Source organism: Bufo bufo, chromosome 10, assembly GCF_905171765.1.
Source record: "Bufo bufo chromosome 10, aBufBuf1.1, whole genome shotgun sequence".
NCBI lineage: Eukaryota > Metazoa > Chordata > Amphibia > Anura > Bufonidae > Bufo > Bufo bufo.
Window position 1 is genome coordinate 46753963 of NC_053398.1, and position 25108 is coordinate 46779070.

General features: G+C 43.0%; 1 protein-coding gene across 6 annotated transcripts in view; it reads left to right on the plus strand.

Moving 5' to 3' along the window:
• Positions 1–23849, plus strand: part of CDHR5 (cadherin related family member 5) — a 51243-nt gene extending 27394 nt beyond the window's left edge. Inside the window, exons 8-15 of one of the 6 annotated variants that reach the window (XM_040410501.1) lie at positions 911–1001; positions 1872–1969; positions 4712–4918; positions 6041–6157; positions 8262–8328; positions 11871–12881; positions 20774–20946; positions 22636–23849. In XM_040410501.1, the coding sequence (XP_040266435.1) occupies positions 911–1001; positions 1872–1969; positions 4712–4918; positions 6041–6157; positions 8262–8328; positions 11871–12881; positions 20774–20946; positions 22636–23124 (2253 nt within the window). In that variant the 3' untranslated portion in view covers positions 23125–23849. The remainder of the gene's footprint in view (positions 1–910; positions 1002–1871; positions 1970–4711; positions 4919–6040; positions 6158–8261; positions 8329–11870; positions 12882–20773; positions 20947–22635) is intronic. The other 5 variants (XM_040410502.1, XM_040410503.1, XM_040410504.1 and 2 more) reach the window with 5 other exon arrangements.
• Positions 23850–25108: the final 1259 nt, after the last annotated feature.

A 25108-nucleotide genomic window follows, 5' to 3' on the forward strand; every position in this document is an offset into this window, starting at 1 on the left:
CTTCACAGTAGTTATACCCAGATATGTGCCCTCTTCTCTGTAGTTATACCCAGATATGTGCCCCTTTACAGTAGTTATGCCCAGATGTGTCCCTTCACTGTAGTTATGCTCAGATCAGTGCCCACCTCACAGTAGTTATGCCAAAATATGTGCCCCTTCACAGTAGTTATGCCCAGATATGTGCCCTCTTCACTGTAGTTATACCCAGATGTGCCCCCTTCACAGTAGTTATACCCAGATGTGTCCCTTCACAGTAGTTATACCCAGATATGTGCCCCTTTACAGTAGTTATGCCCAGATGTGTCCCTTCACTGTAGTTATGCTCCGATCAGTGCCCACCTCACAGTAGTTATGCCAATATGTGCCCCTTCACAGTAGTTATGCCCAGATATGTGCCCCCCTTCTCAGTAGTTATGCCCAGATATGTGCCCCTTCACAATAGTTATGCCTAGACAAGTGCTCCCGTCACAGTAGTTATGCCCAGATGTGCCCCTTCACAATAGTTATGCCCACATGTGCCCCCTTCTCACTAGTTATGCCCAGATGTGCCCCCGTCACAGTAGTTATGCCCAGATATGTGCCCCCTTCACAGGAAGTAAAAAAAAAAAAAACAGTAAATACTTACCTGGTTCCTCTGATGATCTGTGCTCCCCAGCAGCAGGCAGGATACACCTTGCGCTGCTGGGCTGTGTGGGAGGAGCACAGGCTGTGTGCACAGCTCCTCATTGTTTGTTACTATGTGTCGAATATCTTCTATATAAAAAGAATAAATGCCATTTACTGAAGTGAGACAACCCATTTAAGCAAGTATAAATAGAGAAACAAGTGGGATGTCAGCAGACTACATCATAAATATGTGACAGAGGCCTTAAATGGTTATAACTGTAGAGTAATGCAATTTTTATTTTAGACTCAGCCGCTACAGCTGATGCCTGGCCCTCTATATGCTGTGGATGGAGATTATGGCATTAATGACCCTATTTCCTACAGTATTATCAGTGGTATGTAAAAATATCAATGTAATAAATATTGCAATTGTCAAAACAGCGGATTCTCCATATAGCCAAATCGAAAACATTGAAGCTCTAATGCCGTGTGCGTGTAAGAACTTTTCACTGGGTCTATACAGTATTGCTTTACAACATATTATTCTGCTAGCTGATGGGATCCAGTATATGTTCAGTTAAATTAAATCTTGAACCACTTGCAATGATAGTTCTTTAAAGGGGTCTTAAAAGGCATTTTATATAAAGTATTATTGTAATATACCTGCAATAAAAATATTGTTGCACATCACATTTGTCTCTGCTGTTTATCCCTTTGGTCCACCTTCTTCTGCAACCAGAGGTGGACTGACATGCTCAGTAGCTTCCCTGCTCATCCCTACCTTTGAATTAATAGGACTATATAGATATATCTCTCTCTAGACAGTGGAGAAGGAAACTGTGAGGGTATTACATACCATATGTATCTCCGGGGCTATATGTGGTGGTCCTACCCTAACAGCTATCTCATGTCTATGGCCAGAGTTATCTGACTGCTGTTGGATTCACTGCACTCTTCACTTCGGTGTGCACACATACACATTATTCAGGGCCGTTACCATGGATGAATATGGTGATATCCAAGCTCAGAATAGTAGGCATTATAGGAATATAAGTGGAGGAGATGTAGGTTTGCAGCCTGCGGCTTCAAGCAATGACAGGTCATGACAGACGATAAGTGGTTATGTCTGAGAAGATGTAACCTATGAAAAAACTCCTTTTGAATATCTCATGTATCTCCTATAAACAGTTTTGGTAGATATCCGTTAACCTTTACTAATTCACCACTTAATCTATTTTTAAACTTTTAATCTCCTTTGTGTTTAGGCAATGAGAACAGTATATTTTCTATAAATACGGGAAACGGAAACATAACAATGGACAAGTCAGTAGACACCTTAAGGACATTCCTGCTGCAAGTTATGGTAGGTACTGAAGAACTTGTTGGGTGGACATGGTAGAGGGCACTAGAAATAATAAGCCATTTTGCTCTGTACAGTAGGTGTTTGTGAGATTGTGCTTTCAGCACGACAGCGTCGCGCTGATACTCGGCGACGTGGTGCCGAGATCTCGCACTCACTGGGATAGCGACAGCACATCCCAGCAAGCGCGTCATAGAAGAGGCGGGAGATCCGACTTGGATTCCCGCCAATTCTACACGTGTGCGGCGTTTGTTATGAATCCTGAGGGGGAAGTCCCCGCCGGATTTTAAATAAAAATCCGGCCTGGGTCCCGCCCTCAGGAGCATACCGGGCCCTTAGGTCTGTTATGGGTTGTAAGGAGAGCCCCCCCTACGCCGAAAAAAACGGCGTAGGGGGTCCCCCTACAATCCATACCAGACCCGTATCCAAAGCACGCTACCCGGCCAGCCAGGAAGGGAGTGGGGACGAGCGAGCGCCCCCCCCCCCTCCTGAGCCGTACCAGGCTGCATGCCCTCAACATGGGGGGTTGGGTGCTCTGGGGCAGGGGGCGCACTGCGGCCCCCCCACCTCAGAGCACCCTGTCCCCATGTTGATGAGGACAGGGCCCCTTCCCGACAACCCTGGCCGTTGGTTGTCGGGGTATGCGGGCGGGAGGCTTAACGGAATCTGGGAGCCCCCTTTAATAAGGGGGGCCCCCAGATACCGGCCCCCCACCCTAAGTGAATGAGTATGGGGTACATCGTACCCCTACCCATTCACCTGCAAGAAAAGTGGTAAAAACACAAATAAACCACACAGTGTATTAAAATATTTTATTTTTCTGCTCCGGAGGCCGCCCCCTGTCTTCTTTATTAGCTCTTTTACCAGGGGGGGCTCTTCTTCTTCCGATATCCCGACGGGTCTTCTCCGCTATCCGGGGGGGTCTTCTCAACTCTCCGGGGTTCTCCTTCTGTCTTCTCCTTCTGTCTTGTTGTCTCCTTCTGTCTTCTGTCTCCGGGGGGGGCTCTTCTTCTTCCGATATCCCGACGGGTCTTCTCCGCTATCCGGGGGGGTCTTCTCAACTCTTCGGGGTTCTCCTTCTGTCTTCTCCTTCTGTTCTTCTTCTGTCTTCTCCTTCCTTCTTGTTGTCTCGGCGCACCCCGATTCTTCTCTCTGTTGTTGACTCGGCGCACCCCGGTTCTTCATCTCGCGAGACGAAGAATCGGGGTGCGCCGAGTCTCGCGAGACGAAGAACCGGGGTGCGCCGAGTCAACAACAGAGAGAAGAATCGGGGTGCGCCGAGTCTCGCGAGACGAAGAACCGGGGTGCGCCGAGACAACAAGAAGGAAGGAGAAGACAGAAGAAGAACAGAAGGAGAAGACAGAAGGAGAACCCCGAAGAGTTGAGAAGACCCCCCCGGATAGCGGAGAAGACCCGTCGGGATATCGGAAGAAGAAGAGCCCCCCCCGGAGACAGAAGACAGAAGGAGACAACAAGACAGAAGGAGAAGACAGAAGGAGAACCCCGGAGAGTTGAGAAGACCCCCCCGGATAGCGGAGAAGACCCGTCGGGATATCGGAAGAAGAAGAGCCCCCCCTGGTAAAAGAGCTAATAAAGAAGACAGGGGGCGGCCTCCGGAGCAGAAAAATAAAATATTTTAATACACTGTGTGGTTTATTTGTGTTTTTACCACTTTTCTTGCAGGTGAATGGGTAGGGGTACGATGTACCCCATACTCATTCACTTAGGGTGGGGGGCCGGTATCTGGGGGCCCCCCTTATTAAAGGGGGCTCCCAGATTCCGTTAAGCCTCCCGCCCGCATACCCCGACAACCAACGGCCAGGGTTGTCGGGAAGGGGCCCTGTCCTCATCAACATGGGGACAGGGTGCTCTGAGGTGGGGGGGCCGCAGTGCGCCCCCTGCCCCAGAGCACCCAACCCCCCATGTTGAGGGCATGCAGCCTGGTACGGCTCAGGAGGGGGGGGGGGGCGCTCGCTCGTCCCCACTCCCTTCCTGGCTGGCCGGGTAGCGTGCTTTGGATACGGGTCTGGTATGGATTGTAGGGGGACCCCCTACGCCGTTTTTTTCGGCGTAGGGGGGGCTCTCCTTACAACCCATAACAGACCTAAGGGCCCGGTATGCTCCTGAGGGCGGGACCCAGGCCGGATTTTTATTTAAAATCCGGCGGGGACTTCCCCCTCAGGATTCATAACAAACGCCGCACACGTGTAGAATTGGCGGGAATCCAAGTCGGATCTCCCGCCTCTTCTATGACGCGCTTGCTCTCCATCGCGGCAAGCCAGCTCGGCGCTGGCTCCCGCGATGGGGCTCGTATGTGCTCAATCTCGCCGAGAAATACGGCGAGATTGACACAAAATCGGGTTCACCTACTGTATGTGGTTGTGAATACATTTGATCTTAGTATCACATGGCAGCCTCAAGCAGTCAATGCAGGTCTCAGTGACAGTTTGTTACATAACATCCTGCAGCATTGATTAATGGATGAAACAGCCATGTGACTTCACATCAATATCCATGAAACGTCACTGATGTAAATCCAGAATGATGTTGATTCAGATTTCTCGCATAGGACTTTAGTTGAACATTATATACTATATTATAAAATGTATTTATACAGTAAAACATTATGCAGTGTTTTTTTTCCATGTGTAGTGCATTTATTATTGTACTTGGCTGATTACTAGAAAGAACGTTTGCCATTGAATATTTTTTTGTGGTATAATAGGACATTACATTTCCTTCCAGGCTTATCAGTCCAATGATATACAGAAATATGCCACCACCACAGTCCAGATTGAAGTAAAGGAAAAAAATAATTTTCCTCCAATATTTCAAATGTCCAATTACTATGGAACTATAGCTACAAATACAGATATTGGAAGTTTTGTTCGGAATTCTAGTGACCAGAGTAAATCACTCCAAGTGTTTGCCTCTGATAGAGATTTTCCAGATGTAAGTATCTCCAGTAGCTGAAAGAATAAAATAATTATTCTGTTTGAATCTTACAATATATTGTAATTCTATACTTATTTTTATTATTTACATATCTACAAAATGGCTGAACGTTGCTGTTGTGCTTGGTATGCTTTTACCAACATATATTTTTTGCACTGTATCTGTGATAGCATTGCAGTCAAGAAAAAGAACATACTCACTGCACAAAATGTATTCCCTTTTGACCCAATAAGAGATGCTCACAACTTATGGCAACAAATAGTGCATAGGAGCCCCTTCATCACATCCTTAAATCAGACACCACACTAGACCTCAATAAACACACTAGACTCTAGACCAGGCTCCCTAAATATATCCAGCCCCCAGAGCAGACATCCTAAATAAATCAAGCCCCCAGAGCAGACATCCTAAATAAATCCAGCACCCAGACCAGGCATCCCAAAATATCCAACCCCCAGACCAGGCATCCCAAAATATCCAGCCCCCAGATCAGACTTCCTAAATAAATCCATACCCCAGACCAGACTTCCTAAATATATCCAGACTTCAGACTGGAAATCCTAAATTAATCCAGCTCCTAGACCAGACATTCCAAATCAATGCAGCTCCCAAACCAGACATGGACCAGATATCCTTAATCAATCCACCCCCCCAGACCAGATAGTCTAAATAAATCCAGACCTTAGACCACACATCCTAAATACATCTAGCCCCCAGACCAGACTTCCTAATTAAATCCAGTCCTGATATCCTAAATAAATCCGGCCCCCAGACCAGACTTCCTATTTAAATCCAGTCCTGATATCCTAAATAAATCCAGACCCTAGACCAGACATCCCAAATACAGACCCCTCAGACCCTAAATAAATACCTCTATGTAATACAGAAGACATAAACTAGATATAAACTACTGCAGATCCCAGTCCAGACCCTTCATAACATAGATCACAGACCAGAACTGCCTTAATATAGACTCCAAACCTTGCTAATTATGAATACCAAGTGCAAAAATTTTTTAAAATTCTTGAATATTGTAAAAAATTAAAAATGTAATTTACTATATTTGGCATCATTAATCAGACAGCTTCCCTATTTATATGTACACTGTCTGTTTTTCAGGGTTTTAATCTAGCTGTCATATATAAGGTAGAGAACAGCACGGATTTTACCGTTCTTCGCGATGGATACATATTGACTAGTTCTGTTTTCAACTCTCCTGGCACCACTGCGTTACTGGTAAGTTCTGCAAAGTACTGTATTTCATGGTTTATTGAAAAGAAAGACACACATTAAAGGCCTTATTCTTACGTAATATTAATATATTAATGTTATCCCTTTAAGTTTCCTAGACCTTGGTATGATGCTATATTTTTGCACACATTTTTATATGCAGTCCAGGTAGTAGTGTTGATCGCAAATATTCTAATCGCGAATTTTTATCGCAAATATCGGCACTTCGAGAAGATGTAGAATATAGTGCTATATATTCGTAATCGCGAATATTCTAGTTTTTTTTTCATCAGTAACCTCCCTTCTTGCTTGTGGGCCAATGAGAAGGCTGCAATATCTTTGTCAGAGCTTAGCAACATCCCTAGCAACCAATAGGAAAGTTGCCCCTTACTATATAAGAACCTCCCCAGCAGCCATTTCTGCTGTTTTTTTTGCAGTTCTGAGACAGCAGTGACATTGCTGTGTTCTGTGCTTTCATCTGGATCCTATTCCTTATCCACTTACATTAAATAGTTAGTTCATATATATAATACAGATAGTTAGTGGGAGATAGTCAGTGTAGGATAGATAGTGATATAGTGTAGATGATAGGTTCCAGTGCATGGTGTTAGGTAGTGTGATAGGAATTACTGTTTCTCAGCTATCCATACATACATGCTACAGATATTGTGCTGTGATGTCACAACCATACTTAGTGCAGAAATCAGTAATATCTACTCAGACGAAAAAGTTGGATCTGTGTGTATTGACCCATACAAAACCTCAGAATGCGTACCAAATGGGATTCAATGGAGAAAAGAGTTTGAAAAATGGGGTCTAGGAGTCCAACTGTGAGTCCTGCTCTATTAATAACACTAGATCCTGAAGGCTATTTTCAGCCATACACACATTCAGACCATAAAGGGTAGGGCCACATGAGACCGAAAACCGTGGTAGCATGTGCTCGCAGTGGGTTCTGTTAAGTCAACATCTGTTTTCCGACAAAATGATCTATAAATTATTAAATTATCTATTTGGTCATTCTGCAAAAAGGCTCTGGAGGTATCCGTTCACTGATACTTCCTGATTTATACCTCCAACAGAGGGCTCTGATGTTCACCACTGTAAAGTCATACAGTGGCACATGTCGCCCATAGACTCCTATGTTGAAATGATATGTAGAAGATTTTTTATATGCTTGAAAAAAATTTTTGCTGATGTAAACCAACTAGACAAATGCCAAATGAACACTGCCATCCATTGCGTGCATGAGATACATCTGACAAATGGAATATGTGCAATATTCGATTCAGCTGCTTCGCTGAATTTTACAAAAAAAATAATTGCTTTGTGACGAATTACTTTGCCACATAGCGCAGTTTATTTTGTAAGTAGCGGGTGCAATGACAGGACACAGTGAACCCCTCAGATGCCGCGTTCATCACTGATCGCGGCATCTGAGACCAATATTAAAGCATTTTAGGGGTTACTCCAGAAAAAAATAAAAATAAATTGTACTTACCGCATCCATTTGAGTGCAAAGAGGCTGCTGCGACCATTTTGCTTGAAGTTCCAGCGTGAAATCTTGCGCGACGCGTGATGACATCCTCACTTCAGCCGGCATTGGTCATACGTCACCGCGCACAAGATTTCGCGCAAGATCTTCAAGCAAGATGGCCACAGCGACCTCTTTGCACTCGAATGTATGAGGTAAGTATGATTTTTTATTTTTTTTTTACCGCCATTTCAGGGAAATCAATTCGTTACCACAAAGCACAAGGAAATTCGGCTTTGTGGCGAATCGAATTTTTCCCGAAATTTGGATCGAAGTCCACTTCGTTAACTTTGATAAGCTCAACACTAATGTGCAGTGTGAACATACCATTAGTAGATGTAGAAGAATATAGGGTGTGATGTCTACAATGCTGCCCAAATTCTGTAAAGACACTGGGGGTCATTTATCAAACTGGTGTAAAGTAGAACTGGCTTAGTTGCCCTTAGAAACCAATCAGATTCCACCTTTTATTTTCCAAAGGAGCTGTCAAAAATGAGAGGTGGAATCTGATTGGTTGCTATGGGCAACTATACACCAGTTTGATAAATGACCCCAACTGTTTTTTCTTTCAAAAAGGTGAGTGCAACTGACGGTGCAACATCTGAGAGGACCACAACTCTGGTTACAATAGAAATCACCCAAAGTAAGTGCCTAGCACCCTCCGGTTGCTAGCAAGGTTATTGAAATATTGTAGAAAATGTGCATTCAGTGGACAATTTATTTGGTACGTGTGATTAGAATCCATTTATGATATGACCCGTGTGTGCAATGATTATAGGATGCAGTGGAAGCGGACATGCACATGTTCTGTTAGAATTGATCCTGGGCCCTGAGTTTAATTTCCTTCCTTCCCACACTGGGTATAATAAACTCAAAAGCTGCCAATCTCCAGCAATTTTCACATAGACCAGTTTCTAAAGTATATAGAAAATGCTACTCAGAGCAAGAAATGCCCATTGAGGCCTGGATCTGGGGCCCAAACCATCAATTAATGAACTAAGTCAGAAGAGCATGGATAAGGATTATGCATGGAGAAGTGGATGGTCTACAGCAGCAGAAGAACATAATGAGGAACATGTATCAAGACTGGCATTCCCATACGCAAGTCTTGATCCCTGTGCCCTGAAGTGAGATGCTCCTAATTTATTAGATTAATAGATCTCTGGCACTCCGCGCACCAGAAACTGACGTCTACGCCAGCTACGCCACATTTACTTCCTCTTTCACACGAGCGTGTCCGGATGCGTTGCGGCAAACCCACGTGAGTAGGTACCCAATTGCAGTCAGTTTTGATTGCGTTCCGTTGTTCAGTTTTTGTTGAGCGGGTGCAATGTGTTTTGCACGCGCGTGATAAAAAACTGAATGTGGTACCCAGACCCGAACCCGGACTTCTTCACAGAAGTTCGGGTTTGGGTTAGGTGTTGTGTAGATTGTATTATTTTCCCTTATAACATGGTTATAAGGGAAAATAATAGCATTCTGAATACAGAATGCTAAGTAAAATAGGGATGGAGGGGTTAAAAAAATATATAAATAATTTAACTCACCTTAAAGAGGACCTTTCACCGATTATTACTCTATGAACTAAGTATACAGACATGTAGAACGGCGCCCGGGGATCTCCCTGCACTTACTATTATCCCCGGGCGCCGCGCCGTTCTCCCGCTATGCCCTCCGGTATCTCCGCTCACTAAGTTATAGTAGGCGGAGATTCCAGTCCCTAAGTTATGGTAGGCGGAGTCTGCCCTTGTTCTGCTCTAGCGCTGGCCAATCGCAGCGCAGGGCTCACAGCCTGGGAGGTTAAAAGCCTGAGGCCTCTTTCACACTACCGTTTTTTTTCCCGTTTTGCGGGCCGTTTTTTGCGTTCCGTATACGGTCCGTAAACGGAACCATTCATTTCAATGGTTCCACAAAAAAAAACAGAATCTGTTCCGTATGCATTCCGTTTCCGTATTTCCGTTTTTCCGTTGCGTTGAAAGATAGAACATGTCCTATTATTGCCCGCAAATTACGTTCCGTGGCTCCATTCAAGTCAATGGGTCTGCAAAAAAACGGAACACATACGGAAATGCATCCGTATGTCTTCCGTATCCGTTCCGTTTTTGCGGAACCATCTATTGAAAATGTTATGCCCAGCCCAATTTTCTCTATGTAATTACTGTATACTGTATATGCCATAAGGAAAAACGGAACGGAAAAACAGAACGGAAACACAACGGAAACAAAAAAACGGAACAACGGATCCATGAAAAACGGACCGCAAAACACTGAAATAACCATACGGTAGTGTGAAAGAGGCCTGACAGTGTTTCCTGATGGATGTTGCAGCTCAATGAGCAGAGAATACTTCAAGATAAAGCACCACTCCCTGGTCGCTTGCATGAGCAGGTCAAAACTGCTGACAGACTCCCTTTAAGGCCTCATGAACACAACCGTATGGATTTTTCAGTGTTTTGCGGTCCGTTTTATACGGATCTGTTGTTCCTGTTTCTTGTTTCCGTTTCCTTTCCGTTTTTCCGTATGCAATATACATTATACAGTAATTACATAGAAAAAAATTGGGCTGGGCATAACATTTTTAATAGATGGTTCCGCAAAAACGGAACGGATACGCAAGACATACGGATGCATTTCCGTATGTGTTCCTTTTTTTTGCGGACCCATTGACTTGAATGGAGCCAAGCACCGTGATTTGCAGACAAGAATAGGATATGTTCTATCTTTTCATGGTACGGAAATACGGAAATACTGAAACGGAATGCACACGGAGACACTTCAGTTTTTTTTTTGCTGAACCATTGAAATGAATGGTTCAGTATATGTACCGCATACTGAACTCAAAAAACGGCCAGTATACTGAACGCAAAATACTGTCGTGTGCATGAGCCCTAAGCCTTAGCCTGAATATTCAACCCCACAGCAAAGCCTTTACAAACATTACTGCCTGTTATACCATTACCGCTATTGCAGCCTGTCTTAGGCTACTTTCACACTAGCGTTTTTACTGGATCTGGCAGGGTTCAGCAAAAACGCTTCCGTTACTGATAATACAACCATCTGCATCCATTATGAACGGATCCGGTTGTATTATCTTTAATATAGCCAAGACGGATCCGTCATAAACACCATTGAAATCCGTTTTCTATTGTGTCAAAAAAAATGGATCCGTCCCCATTGACTTGCATTGTGGTTCCATCTTGCTCCGCATCTCAGGGCGGAAAGCAAACCGCAGCATCCTGCCGTTTGCTCTCCGGTATGAGAACGGAACGGAATACATTTTGGAGCATTCCGTTCTGTTCAGTTACGTTTTGTCCCCATCGACAACGAATGGGGACAAAACGGAAGCGTTTTTTTTCCCGGTATTGAGACCCTATGACTGATCTCAATACCGGAAAATATTAACGCTAGTGTGAAAGTAGCCTTAGAATACAGGACCACAGTTCAATTAATAGACGTGTGGGTTATGGCAGAACCATTACTGATCGCATAATTTTCTCACTACAGAATACAGATAATGCTAATTAAAAAAGGTTCATGTTTAGTAAGCATCCAAAAGTTGATTTTCCAAGTAGATTGTATTATGAATATATGGGGAGGATTGAACTGTATGTTAAATGGTAAATCAAATTGCAAACATTAAAGGGGTTTTCCAGTTTGCATCAACATCCTTTAAAATAATCATTTATGAAGGTAGTTGTAATTTTGTAATGTGTTTCTTTTACCTTTATTGCTCGTGTCTTCCATTCTGGGCTGTGGTCATGTGACCATGTCCATGCAGCTCTTTCTTACTTTCTGTGATGTTATGTCCATGGGCATCAGAGCAGCAACTGGGGCAGTAATAGAGGAGTGTCTCTGTAAGTAGCTGGGTGGGAGGAGCTATAAACCAGATGGGTGTTATGAGGGGCGGAGCAGGAGCTGTGGCAGAGAAAGGAGAAGTGCATCATGGGTTTGGTTGGATACAGCAACAGGAAGTGCTACATACAGGATGGAAACAAACCAGAGGGATTTGTTTACATGGTGAAAACAGGAAAGCAGAGTCCAAATTCACAATGAAAGAGCATAGGGTAGATATACATTTGGTAAGTAAAGAAATGAGCATATCTGTTAAATCATAGTAAAACCTTTTAAGGTACAATAATTATAATGACGTTATTATTGACTTTGGAATATCTATTTCTTGTATAGCACTCACCACTACCCCAAGTACAACAACAAGTACCACTAAAGCCACAACTCACTCTACTCCAACAACAATCAGTACCACTTCTGGAACAGGTACCACTACAACTACTACTCCTTCTACTCAGACAACGACCAGCATGACTGCTGGAACAGGTACCACTACAACTACTACTCCTTCTACAAGGACAACAACCATCACGACTGCTGGAACAGGTACCACTACAACTACTACTCCCTCTACTCAGACAACGACCAGCACGACTGCTGGAACAGGTACCACTACAACTACTACTCCTTCTACAAGGACAACAACCAGCACGACTGCTGGAACAGGTACCACTACAACTACAATTCCCTCTACTCAGACAACAACAAGCACCACTACTGGGACAGGTACCACTACAACTACGACTCCTTCTACTCAGACAACAACAAGCACCACCACTGGAACAGGTACCACTACAACTACTACTCCTTCTACTCGGACAACAACAAGCACCACCACTGGAACAGGTACCACTACAACTACTACTCCTTCTACTCAGACAACAACAAGCACCACTACTGGGACAGGTACCACTACAACTACTACTCCTTCTACTCAGACAACAACAAGCACCACCACTGGAACAGGTACCACTACAACTACTACTCCTTCTACTCGGACAACAACAAGCACCACTACTGTACCAGGTACCACTACAACTACAACTCCATCTAGCCAGACAACAACAAGCACCACCACTGGAACAGGTACCACTCCAACTCCAACTACTTGGACAACAACAAGTACCACTACTGGGACAGGTACCACTAGAACTACAACTCCATCTACTCGGATAACAACAAGCGGCATTAGTTCGACAGGTATCACTACAACTCCCTCTACTCAGACAACAAAAAGTACCATTGCTGAAACTGGAACTGTTACAACTTCTCCTGCCACAGAAACAGGCACTATTACAGGGAGTACTACCACTGGGACAGTTAGTACTGCTAAAAATCCAGAGCCAGGTATTACCATAACCACCAGAATAAAGACCACAACATATTATTTTCACATAAAACCTGTTACACATTTATCTGTTAGCAGAAGCACTACAATAAGTACATCACACACAACATTAACATGCACCTATGGTTCCAGGTGAATTTTTTGAACAGACCTTAATTTGTATGTGCTTAAGATATATATATATATATATATATATAGAGAGAGAGAGAGAGAGAGTCATAAGAACAAGGTACACTCCCTTTGAATTCTGTTGTTTTATGTATTAGGCATACAAGAAATCTGGTCCTTATAAGGTTTTAGAATTAGGTAAATACAACCTCAGATAAACAACACCATATTTATTTAACAAAACTAGGGTAAGGGTACTTTCACACTAGCGTTATTCTTTTCCGGCATTGAGTTCCGTCCTAGGGGCTCAATACCGGTAAATAACTGATCAGTTTTATCCTAAGGCCTCTTTCAGACGGGCGTTGCGGGAAAATGTGCGGGTGAGTCGCGATTTTTCCGCGCGAGTGCAAAACATTGTAATGCGTTTTGCACTCTTCACAGAAGTTCGGGCTTGGGATCGGGGTTGTGTAGATTGTATTATTTTCCCTTATAACATGGTTATAAGGGAAAATAATAGCATTCTGAATACAGAATGCATAGTAAAATAGCGCTGGAGGGGTTAAATAAAAAAAATAAAAAATTTAACTCACCTTAGTCCACTTGATCACGCAGCCCGGCATCACCTTCTGTCTCTTTTGCTGAACAGGACCTGTGGTGAGCATTCATTGCAGGAACAGGACCTGTGATGACGTCACTCCGGTCATCACATGATCCATCACCATGGTAAAAGATCATGTGATGGATCATGTGATGACCGGAGTGACGTCACCACAGGTCCTGTTCAGCAAATAAGGAGACAGACGAGATGCCGGCAGCGCGAGCAAGTGGATTAAGGTGAGTTAAAAATTTTTTTCTTTTTTTTAAGCCCACCAGCGCTATTTTACTATGCATTCTGTATTCAGAATGCTATTATTTTCCCTTATAACCATGTTATAAAGGAAAATAACAATGATCGGGTTTCCATCCCGATCGTCTCCTAGCAACCGTGCGTGAAAATCGCACCGCATCCGCACTTGCTTGCGGATGCTTGCGATTTTCACGCAACCTCATTCACTTCTATGGGGCCTGCGTTGCGTGAAAAACGCACAAAATAGAGCATGCTGCGATTTTCACGCAACGCACAAGTGATGCGTGAAAATCACCGCTCATGTGAACAGCCCCATAGAAATGAATGGGTCGGTATTCAGTGCGGGTGCAATGCGTTCAACTCACACATCGCATCCGCGCGGAATACTCGCCCGTGTGAAAGGGGCCTAATGCATTCTGAATGGAGAGCAATCCGTTCAGGATGTCTTCAGTTCAGTCTTTTTGCCTTTTCAGGACGGAGATAAAATGTCAGACGGATCCGGCATTTCAATGCATTTGTCATACGGATCAGGACCCTGATCCGTCTGACAAATGCCATCAGTTTGCATACGTATTGATGGATCCGGCAGGCAGTTCCGTCGCCGGAACTGCCTGCCGGAATCCTCTGCCGCAAGTGTGAAAGTAAAATGGAAAAGCTGTGCGTGAAAAAGTAAGTACCCATGAATCATTAGCTTGTAGAACAATCTATAGCAGCAATAACCGGAAGTAATCATTTTATGGAGGAATGTTTGCCCACTGTTCTTTACAACATTGCTTCAGTTCACTGAGGTTTATGGGCATTTGTTTATGTACAGATCTTTTTAGGTCCCGCCACAGCATTTCTAAAGGGGTTGGGAATGGATCTCACTTTGGCTGGGCCATTGCAACACATTTTTTTCCCCCAGCAATTATGTTGTAGATTTAGGCCCCTTTCACACGGGCGAGTATTCCGCGCGGATGCGATGCGTGAGTTGAACGCATTGCACCCGCACTGAATCCTGACCCATTCATTTCTATGGGGCTGTGCACACGAGCGGTGATTTTCACGCATGACTTGTGCGTTGAGTGAAAATGGCAGCATGCTCCTCTTTGTGCATTTTTCACTTAACGCAGGCCCCATAAAAATGAATGGGGTTGCGTGAAAATCGCAAGCATCCGCAAGCAAGTGCGGATGCGGTGCGATTTTCACGCACGGTTGCTAGGAGACGATCGGGATAGGGACCCGATCATTATTATTTTCCCTTATAACATGGTTATAAGGGAAAATAATAGCATTCTGAATACAGAATGCATAGTAAAATAGGGCTGGAGGGGTTAAAAAATAAATAATTAAACTCGCCTTAATCCACTTGCTCGCGCAGCCCGGCTTCTCTTCTGTCTTCTTTTTTGCTGTGTGCAGGAAAAGGACCTGTGGTGACGTCACTCCGGTCATCACATGGTCCGTCACATGATCTTTTACCATGGTGATGGATCATGTGATGACCAGAGTGACATCACCACAGGTCCTTTTCTTGCACACAGCAAAAAAGAAGACAGAAGAGAAGCCGGGCTACGCGAGCAAGTGGATTAAGGTGAGTTTAAAAATTTTTTTTTTTTTTTTTAACCCCTCCATCCCTATTTTACTAAGCATTCTGTATTCAGAATGCTATTATTTTCCCTTGTAACCATGTTATAAGGGAAAATAATACAATCTACAGAACACTGATCCCAAGCCCGAACTTCTGTGAAGAAGTTCGGGTTTGGGTAACAAACATGCACGATTTTTCTCACGCGAGTGCAAAACGCATTACAATGTTTTGCACTCGCGCGGAAAAATCGTGCATGTTTCCGCAACGCACCCGCACCTTTTCCCGCAACGCCCATGTGATAGAGGCCTTACTGGTGTGCTTGGGATCATTCTCTTGTTGCATGAACAAGTTTTGGCCAAGTTTTAGCTGTTGTACTGATGGGCTCCAGAATACTTTGATATACAGTTCATGGTCAACTCAATTACTAAGTTGCCCAGGTCCTATAGTGGCAGAACAAGCCCAGAACATCACCATGCTTTTACATTTGGTATAAAGTGTTTATGCTGATATGCTGCTGTGTTTGATTTTTACCAAACATGGAGCTGTGCATTGTGGCCAAAGAACACTGTTTAAGGAGGCTTGAGGTTTGTTCAGATGCGCGTTTGCAAACTTAAGTCATGTGGCTATGTTCTTTTTAGAAAAGCTTTCTCTTGCCAACCCACCACCCCCAACTTGTTCTTGGTCTTTTTCTAATTGTGCTGTCACTAAGTTGAACATTTAACATACTAACTGAGGCCTGTAGAGTCTTAGATGTAGATTTATTAATTTTTTTGCTATTTCTCTGAGCATTGCACGGTTGTGGAGTCCACTCCTGTGAAGATTCAAAACCAGGGGCGTAGCTAAAGGCTCATGGGCTCTGGTACAAGAGTTCAGCTTGCCTCCTCCCCCCCTTTGTGGCAAGGGGCAGGGGTGCACCTAGCTTTTCTGCTGCCTGAGGTAAAAATTGAAACAGCACCCCCCATGCCAATTTCTTAACTTAACCCCTTCCCTCCAGACCTACTATTAAAGACATACTTAAAAAACATTACATACAGCTCTACAAAACAGACTGCCGGGAAACCCAGCCCCGAACCAGGGCAAGCAACCAATACCCCCCTCCAAAGCCACCGCAACCAAAGTAAATCAACACAGAACTACCAAATTGTTAGGTGGTGATCGGCCACAGCTTTATTTAATTTCTCCTATTACACAGCAAACCCGAGCTTTGAACTGCTCGAACCTTCAATCATTAGGAGCAGTATTCCGGCCATTTTTCTTCACCTTGTACTCTTGCTTATATTCATACCGCCAGCTGTGACTATAACCAATCCACACTAAAAAAGGAAACAGAAATCAGGAACTCAGGCAACACTGTTAAATAACCGGGAATCCCTAAAACCACAACCAGGAGCCACTGCCAACAAAACCAAGGGCGGGTGGGCAGGAAACAATGCTGGCTGGCCAAGAGGGAGATAGGGGGAGGCACCTTTATACTATGGGGGCTGGCTCAACTGGGCACAAGGAGGGGAGGGGGCAGCAAGCCGCACAGTGCTGCTTTTAACCCCAACGTTGCTGTCAACCAGCCTGGTGGTAGCCCAGGAAACCCACATACCCCAACCCCTAAAAAGGACAAAAGGAGGGGGCAACCAAGTCAAGCAGGAAGGGAGGAGGGGATCCCAGCAGGATAATACAGCGCCACATAACTGTCACCACCAATAGTATGTCCACTGTGCTTCAGAAAAATTCCCCCTGAAAAAACTAATACCACACAGATTGCTTCCCCTTCAATAATTATTGACACACAGTGGTCTAAAAAATAACTGTGTCCAGGAAACACTGTCTCTGACATTAATAGTGTAAACATAATGCCCCCCAAATAATAATTGTGCTAAACTGTGCCAGGATGCCCCCCCCCCCCCACAGTAAGAGTGCTCCCCAAAGTAGCACCAATAGAAAAATAATTATCTCCCAGAGTGCATAGTGCTAACAGCGCCCGCAATAGTAATAATGTCCCATTGTTCCCATACTAGTAATCATGCTCCCCATAGTCCCCCAGTAGTAATAATTTTCGTTATAATGTGCGAAGTAGATTAGAGAAGTAGAGAAATAACCCCTAATTTGTGCCAGTACAAAAATTCCCCCTTATAATGTGTTCCAATACAAAAAATGCCCCCTTATAATGTGCGACAGTACAAAAAATACCCCCTTATAATGAGCGTCAGTGCAAATACCCCCTTACAATGTGCACCAGTACAAAAATACCCTCTTACCTTTCAGACCCCCATATGTATGAACGCAGCATCTGAGAGGTACAATGACGGGGGGTGGCGCTATCGTAGCTCCCTGTCATTGCACCCGCTACTAAAAAATGCGCTTTGTCACAAAGTAATTCGTCATGAAGCAAATTTTTTGGTAAAATTCGGCGAATTGGCCGAATCGAACTTTTAAAAAATTCACTCATCTCTACATATAACCCTTCCCAGTTTGATGGGCAGCAACAATTGATTCTCTAAGATCATTGCTGTCCTCTTTGGCATTGTGCTAACCCACACTTGAATGTTCCAGACCAACAAACTTCCAAAACTTCTGCTTTTATAGAGGTGGTCACACGTGCTGATGATCAGTTAATCAGGGACATTTGATTAGCAGCAGCTGGAGGTTGTACTTATCTAATTTTAAAACCTTCTAAACACCAGATTTTTTTTTTATGTTCTGAATATATGTGTGTGTGTGTTTTTCTGGACATAGTTTCACCTGTGTGATGAATTCTTTCACAGTTTCCCAACGCTCTAGGCCTTATCCTGAGCTCTACTCCACAATACACATGCACTACCTGCTATGATGTTCTCACACATTCAGAAGCAATGTACTCTGTTCCCATGCCATGGTTCCGTGCCTAATCTTGATGGACCAGCAAAGGGTCCTGAGTGAGTTCCTGTGTTTCCCCAGCCTGAAAACTGTGAAGAACCACCGTATCTTCATTATACATGAGATAATGACAGCAGATTCTTTGAAGCAAACCATTAGGTGGTATGAAAAATGCCTTTATAAACAAATAAATGCACCAGAGCAGAAGAGCCGATACCTAAACAAATATAGACACCAGATCCTCTAAGCACAGGCCTAGACCAGAAGCCCTAACCCAAGACCAGACTTCCCAAATAAATACAGACCTTTGACGAGACCCCTAAAACTAAAACAGACCCTAAATCCCGTAAATAATATAGACCCTTGATTAGACCCCCAAAACTAATAGACCCATTAAATAATTGCAGACCACAGACAATAAATGCCCCAGATCAGATCACGTAAACTAATAAAGACGACAGACAAAACCCTCTAAATAGACACAAAACCCTGGGAGATCTCCTCTAGTGTTGAGCCAATCGAAGTATCCGAAGTGGACTTCGATTTGAATTTAAGGAAAGAATTCGATTCACCATGAAGCCGAATTTCCTCTCCCTTCGTAGTAGCTAATCTATTTTTTCATAAAATGGAGGCTGAAAATAAAAAAATGATACCACATCAACTTGCTCACGGAGAGGCTGCCCACTCCCGTCTTGATTGAAGAAAACCTGCCAAAGGACCTGTGGCGAGCATGATGACCTCACTATGTGATCACGTGGTGACGTCATCACGCTCTATTCAGGTCCTTTGGTGGGTTTTCTTCAATCAAGACTGGAGTGGATGGCCTCTCTGCCAGCAAGTGGATGAGGTGAGTATAATTTTTTTAAACCCCTCATTAACCCCTGAATGGCTTATGGATAGTTCTCAACAGCGGGTACACATTACCTTTTGCTAAGGAACTGCAGGTGGGAGGGAACGAGCAGCAGCCTGAACCAATGATGTGATATGAGGTGTTTCTCAGACTACCTCAGACTTCCTGTGGGCACTGTAGGTAAACTGTAGTCACAGATCACATCTCTGCCCTAGTGCAACAAAATTAGAGGAAAATAAATAGCAGGACTGGGCAGTCACTTCCCAAGAATCAACCTCTACACCCCAGTGTGAGTAAGCCCCAGAACAGCAATACATAGGGGCAGTATGTCCTTCATGTGCCACTGTACAGGAACAAAATCTCCATACATATGGCATTTTTTCTGATATTCCTATACAAAAAACTCTAAAAATCCAGAGGCATTCAGAGGTATAGTAGTGGCTCCATGCACTTGAATGAGTCCTACTAAAGCTCTGTGTTACCGTACATGTGTTTAGGCCTAATTACCAAACAAATTGCTCCTCTCTAGAATCCGTGGAATATTAATTTTATGACTCATATTAATGAGTTATTCCCATCTGAGAATGACCTCCCACCCCTCCCTGACCTCCTCCTGCCAGTGATGGTCAGGACTATGGAAATACTGGGCTGTGCTATGCTAAAAGAAAAGTACGGTAATCTCCCCGTTGGCTATAAGCTACTGCACCACTTTTTATTTGCCCTAATTTTATATACACAAGGCATTAAATCGCATCATCTATGAGGAATCATTATGGAACTCATCTTCCTCTCAACTATATTACTGGTGAAATATCAATCGCTCCAAAAGGAATTTTCAAGATACTAAATCCTGATGGACCCAGTGTCCTACAGAGACGCTCTGTTCATATGCAAATACTACAGTGTAGACTCTACACTGAACATAGTGGTGGTGGTCCCATTAGTGGTGCTTTTGATGTCCTTATTGGCTTTGTGTCCTGTTTTCACATCTTTCTACACACCTATTAATCATTGTATGCACCTTTGTAGGAAACTTTTATTTAGTGATTTATATACATATAGTAATAAAGGGGGGAGAATGCAAGAATTCTGTCTTTCAGCTCTACCTGTTACTGAACAGAGTTTCTCCAGGAGAGCAAAACTATGAACATCTTAACGTTCTTAAACTTCTCTTTTTGTAATGGGGTCTCTCTGGTGACAAATTCCCTTTAAAGTGTCCCTGTCAAACTTTTGAAATGTCTTAGTGAAAGGTTTTGATCAGTCGAGGTCCAAGTGCTGAGTTCCCCGGTGATCAGAAGAGCGCTCTCTCTTCTTGCTGTAGGAGATAAGATAAGCTTATGGACTTTCTACTGAGCCTGTCCCCAGCAGCAAGGAGAGACGGTGCTCTGTGTGAGAGCTTCTTTCTCCTCGTTCTAGCAATCAGTGGAGGTCTCAGCACTCAGGCTCCCACCGATCAAAACCCTTGGTATGTCACTATGATCTATAAAAAAAAAATTGAAAGTACAGGGACACGTTAAGGCTTGCTCTTGATAATAATAATAATGCTAAAAATAAAATTGTCACACTTTTTCCTGCTTAACAAAATGAAATGAATTATTGATTATCTTTTCACAAAAATGTACGTCAATTTCCTATCCATGTTTCCTACTTAGGGTGTGTATGCTTTTTCAAGCAGGTACTGAAGGAGTATTGCAGAATGCTAAATATTTTACCTCCACTGACATGGCAATACTTGGCGCTACCCTGGGAGCTGTTCTTGCTCTGAGTTTGGTTGGACTGGCTTTCCTCATTTACAAGCAATATGGAAACACAATACGGAGTAGACTGATGAAAGGCTCAGGAAATGTAAGTAGCTTGTATTTTAGACTCCCAATAATGCAAATGTCACCTGCAAGTCTACTCACAGAGTCAGAAAGAAGAAGAGGCCACCAGTCTGTACATAAGCTGGCACCAGCAGTGGGACTTTTTATTACCTTTTAGTCAACTTTTTAATTAAAGGGTTTGTCTAGCTAAATAAATATTGCCTTAGCACTGGTACCCATACAAACATGAGGAGAACATACAAACCCCATGCAGATGTTGTCCTTGGTCAGATTCAAGCCTAAGACCTCAGCGCTACAAGGCACCAGTGGTAACCACTGAGCTACAAAACATTACAAAATTCATTAATTCCTCTCTTCATCTCCTTTTCTTTCATATGTCTGGCTATAAGGAAACTGGCTGGAGCAGTAGCCTCCCCCCTCTGCCCTATCTCTCTTCCCCTCTCTCTTGACTAAGTCTGGCCGACCTACTGAAAAGGGAACAAATCAGCAAGAGATAAATTTCTCTGTTTAGGATTTCTACAAAAAAATTTCAGGAACATGCAGAAATCCTACAGAAGTTAGCTCTGATAACCATACTTTAAAGTGCATCTGTCATCAGATTTGTACCTATAAAACTGGCTGGCCTGTTACATCCGCGCTTGGCAGCTGAAGACATCTGTGTTGGTCCCATGTTCATTTGGCCCGCATTGCTGAAAATTTTTTTTTTTAATATATGAAAATAAGCCTCTAGGAGCAAAGGGGGCGTTGCTGTTACTCCTAGAGGCTCAGCTCTCTCTGCAACTGCCTTGCCTCTCAGGGCCAGGTAGTGTATACGTGATCACTCCTGCCTGGCCCTATCAATCAAAGTGTGGCAGCACGGCCATTGCAGAGAGAGCTGAGCCTCTAGGTGTAATGGCAACACCCCATTGCTTCTAGAAGCTCATTTGCATATATTAAAACCTAATTTGTCTCAGCAATGCGGGCACATATGAACATGGGACCAACACAGATGCCTTCAGCTGCCAAGTGCACATGTAACAGGTCAGCCAGTGTCATAGGGACAAAACTGCTGACAGATGTGCTTTAAAGTATAGTTATCAGAGCTAACTTCTGTAGGATTTCTGCATGTTCCAGAAACAATCTTGTAGAAATCCTAAACAGAGAAGTTAATCTCCTGCTGCATTGTTTGCTGACACATGAGATGTGTACCTTTATCATAATCATATTAACAAGACTTTACTCTTCCTGAAGGATCACAATAAAATGAATACAAGCAGAGATCTGTAAAACCCTGAAGAACTAAAACACAAAATTCATACAGAATTACATCACTTATCTTTATATAAAGAAAATCTTTCTTGTAACTACAATCTGGTTAATTGGCTTAGACTGCATTCACACTGCATCTGAAGTGTCTGTTTCCCATTTGTGTCGGGGAACGTCAAGAGCAGGTCAAATGTTTCTATGGAATAAAATTCAAAATCTCTTTATCAACTTCATAATTTTGTTGCAAGTTCTTAAGCTCCCCCTTGTGGTGACTGCAAGCAACCAGCGTTTTATCATTTAACTATGTCTATGGAGGAAATTTAGGCTCTGGTATTAAAAAATAGGCATTCACTTTAAACTAATCTGAGACTATCAATGATGAGCAAAAGACACAGGAAGAATTGCAGTTCAGGGACTTTTAATAAAAAATTTAATTTAAGTTTAACGTTTTTCTATTTTAATCTAGAATTCTGGAGGATCTGGAGATAGACAACTCATAAATGAGGAAGATAATTTGAGTGTAACACTGCCTTCAAATCTGGACTTTGGCATTGATGGTGACATTGTCGAAGTGTCCTCTGAAAATAACCTACTTTCAGCTGCAGCAGTAACCTCAGTACTTTTAACAAATGCCCCAGCAGGGAGTCAGTCATTGGAGGAAGAAGATGGGGGGTCTGATTCAGAGGACAAGAAGGTAAAATCCATCTTAACTAAAGACTTGAAGGAAGATGGAGGTTACAAGTCAGTGTGGTTTAGGGAGGATGCACCTCCAGAAGTAATGGTGATTGAGGGAGCTGAAAGTGGGGAAGCAAATGATGATGATACAGAAGAAGAATTCAGTAATCAACATGGAGAAGATGATGATGAGGAGGAGGAGGATGAAGATGAACTTAATCCAACATTCAGCACTTCAAATAACAATGCAATTAATTCAAATAATATAACCATATTCTAAGAGTCTTTTCAACCATTGTACTTTAAGATGCAAATATTATATTGTTGTACAATTGCATGTTGTGTATTGCAAAGATTGACAATTCTGAACATTATTAGTGAAAATCAGCTTTTCTTTGGAGTATTCATACTTTACTTTTGTATGTTTACCAGCAAAGTATAAGATCACTAGGGTACAATCTTCTATTGTATTGTTAGAGGTGATAAAATAGAATCAAAATACATTAAGGGGAACCTGTCAGCTCATGATTTCAGTGGTCTGTCACTTATCTGCTAATGTTAAAGCATACCTCAGTTTTCAACTAAGTTTGCATAATGGCTGTGCTTCATTGTAGAATCATAACTGTGAAGGGACAGGTGTTTTTTGGGCTTCCATAAAGTCTTCCTCGGCCATATTATTCCCTGTTTCAGCTGCACAGCTTGATGCATTACACTCAGAAGCAGTGGGGTATCCCCTCTGTGAAGTATGCCAGCAATGTACTGCTGTGAAGTACTTTCGTTTACTTCCCACTATATTTGTTTTCAGCTCCAGAGCTAGCTCACAGAACAAATATGGAGGAGGAATCACAGACTCACAGGAAGCTCCTATAATCTTCAAAAGCTGTGTAGGATCTCAGGATCTCAGCTAGTTCTGATATGCCCCCATTTCCCATGACCCATCTTCAGATTCTGTTACTAGGGATGGATCTGGACTGCAAATTAAGTGCAAGTGATACCCCTAGTGGACATTTTCAGGTGGATGTAGGCATACTTTATAAGTGAAGTGATTTAGAAATTTGCTAGTTATACCATTCTCTAGTAAATGAAAGGAAATTGTGTGAAAGTAAAGTCTTTAAGTGGTTTAAGAAGAATCCAGATTATTCATGAGCTGCTGTTCCCCCTGTCCAACTGCTGCTGAATGACAGTATTCTATTTTCTTTTCCTTGGAGAAAACTGTCAATCAGCAGCAGATGGACCAAAGAGCAGGAACTCATGAAAAATCACGAGTCTTCCAAAGCAGAGTAGATGACAGACCACTGAAATTGGCATATCTGTGATGACGTTATGGTGTCCTCAGTGAGGAGGACAAGTTCCCTTATTAAATAATAACTTTTTTTTTTTATTATTCCTTTTCCTTTTCAGTAGTTCTGAGCCATCTACTACTGTTTTATTGATACTTAAGACACAATGTAATATGAAATTGCCACCTTTCTCCTCTGTTTAAAGGTGTTCTCTGGGATTTTCATATTGATGGCCTATTCTCACAATAGGTTATCAATATGAGATCGACTCCTGGCACCACCACCAATTAGCTATTTGAGGAAGCCGTGCTGCTTACCAAGCCCAGCACTGTTCATTTGATAGTGGCTGTGCTAGGAATTCCAGCTCAGCCGCATTCACGTGACTCCTGCTAATCTAATATTGATGACCTATCCTGATAAGCCATTAAAGGGGTGGTCTCATCTCAGAAAATGGAGGCATATCGACAGGATATACCCCCATTGTCTGATAGGTGCGGGTCCCACTGCTACACTATATCACTATCTAACCTACACTGACTATCTCCCACTAACTATCTGTATTATATATGTGAACTAACTATTTTATGTAAGTGGATAAGGAATAGGATCCAGATGAAAGCACAGAGCACAGCAATGTCACAGCAAATGGCTGCTGGGGAGTTTCTTATATAGTAAGGGGTAGGCAACTTTCCTATTGGTTGCTAGGGATGTTGCTAAGCTCAGACAAAGATATTGCAGCCTTCTCATTGGCCCACAAGCAAGAAGAGAGGTTACTGATAAAAAAAAAAATCTAGAATATTCGCGATTACGAATATATAGCACTATATTCTACATCTTCGCAAGTTCTCAAAGTGCTGATATTCGCGATAAAAATTTGCAATTAGAATATTCGCGATCAACACTACTGTAGACCTTTTCGTCTTCCTAATTTACCCTCAGGAAGTTTTCATTATCTGCCATGTTACAGATACAGTGGTGCTGCAG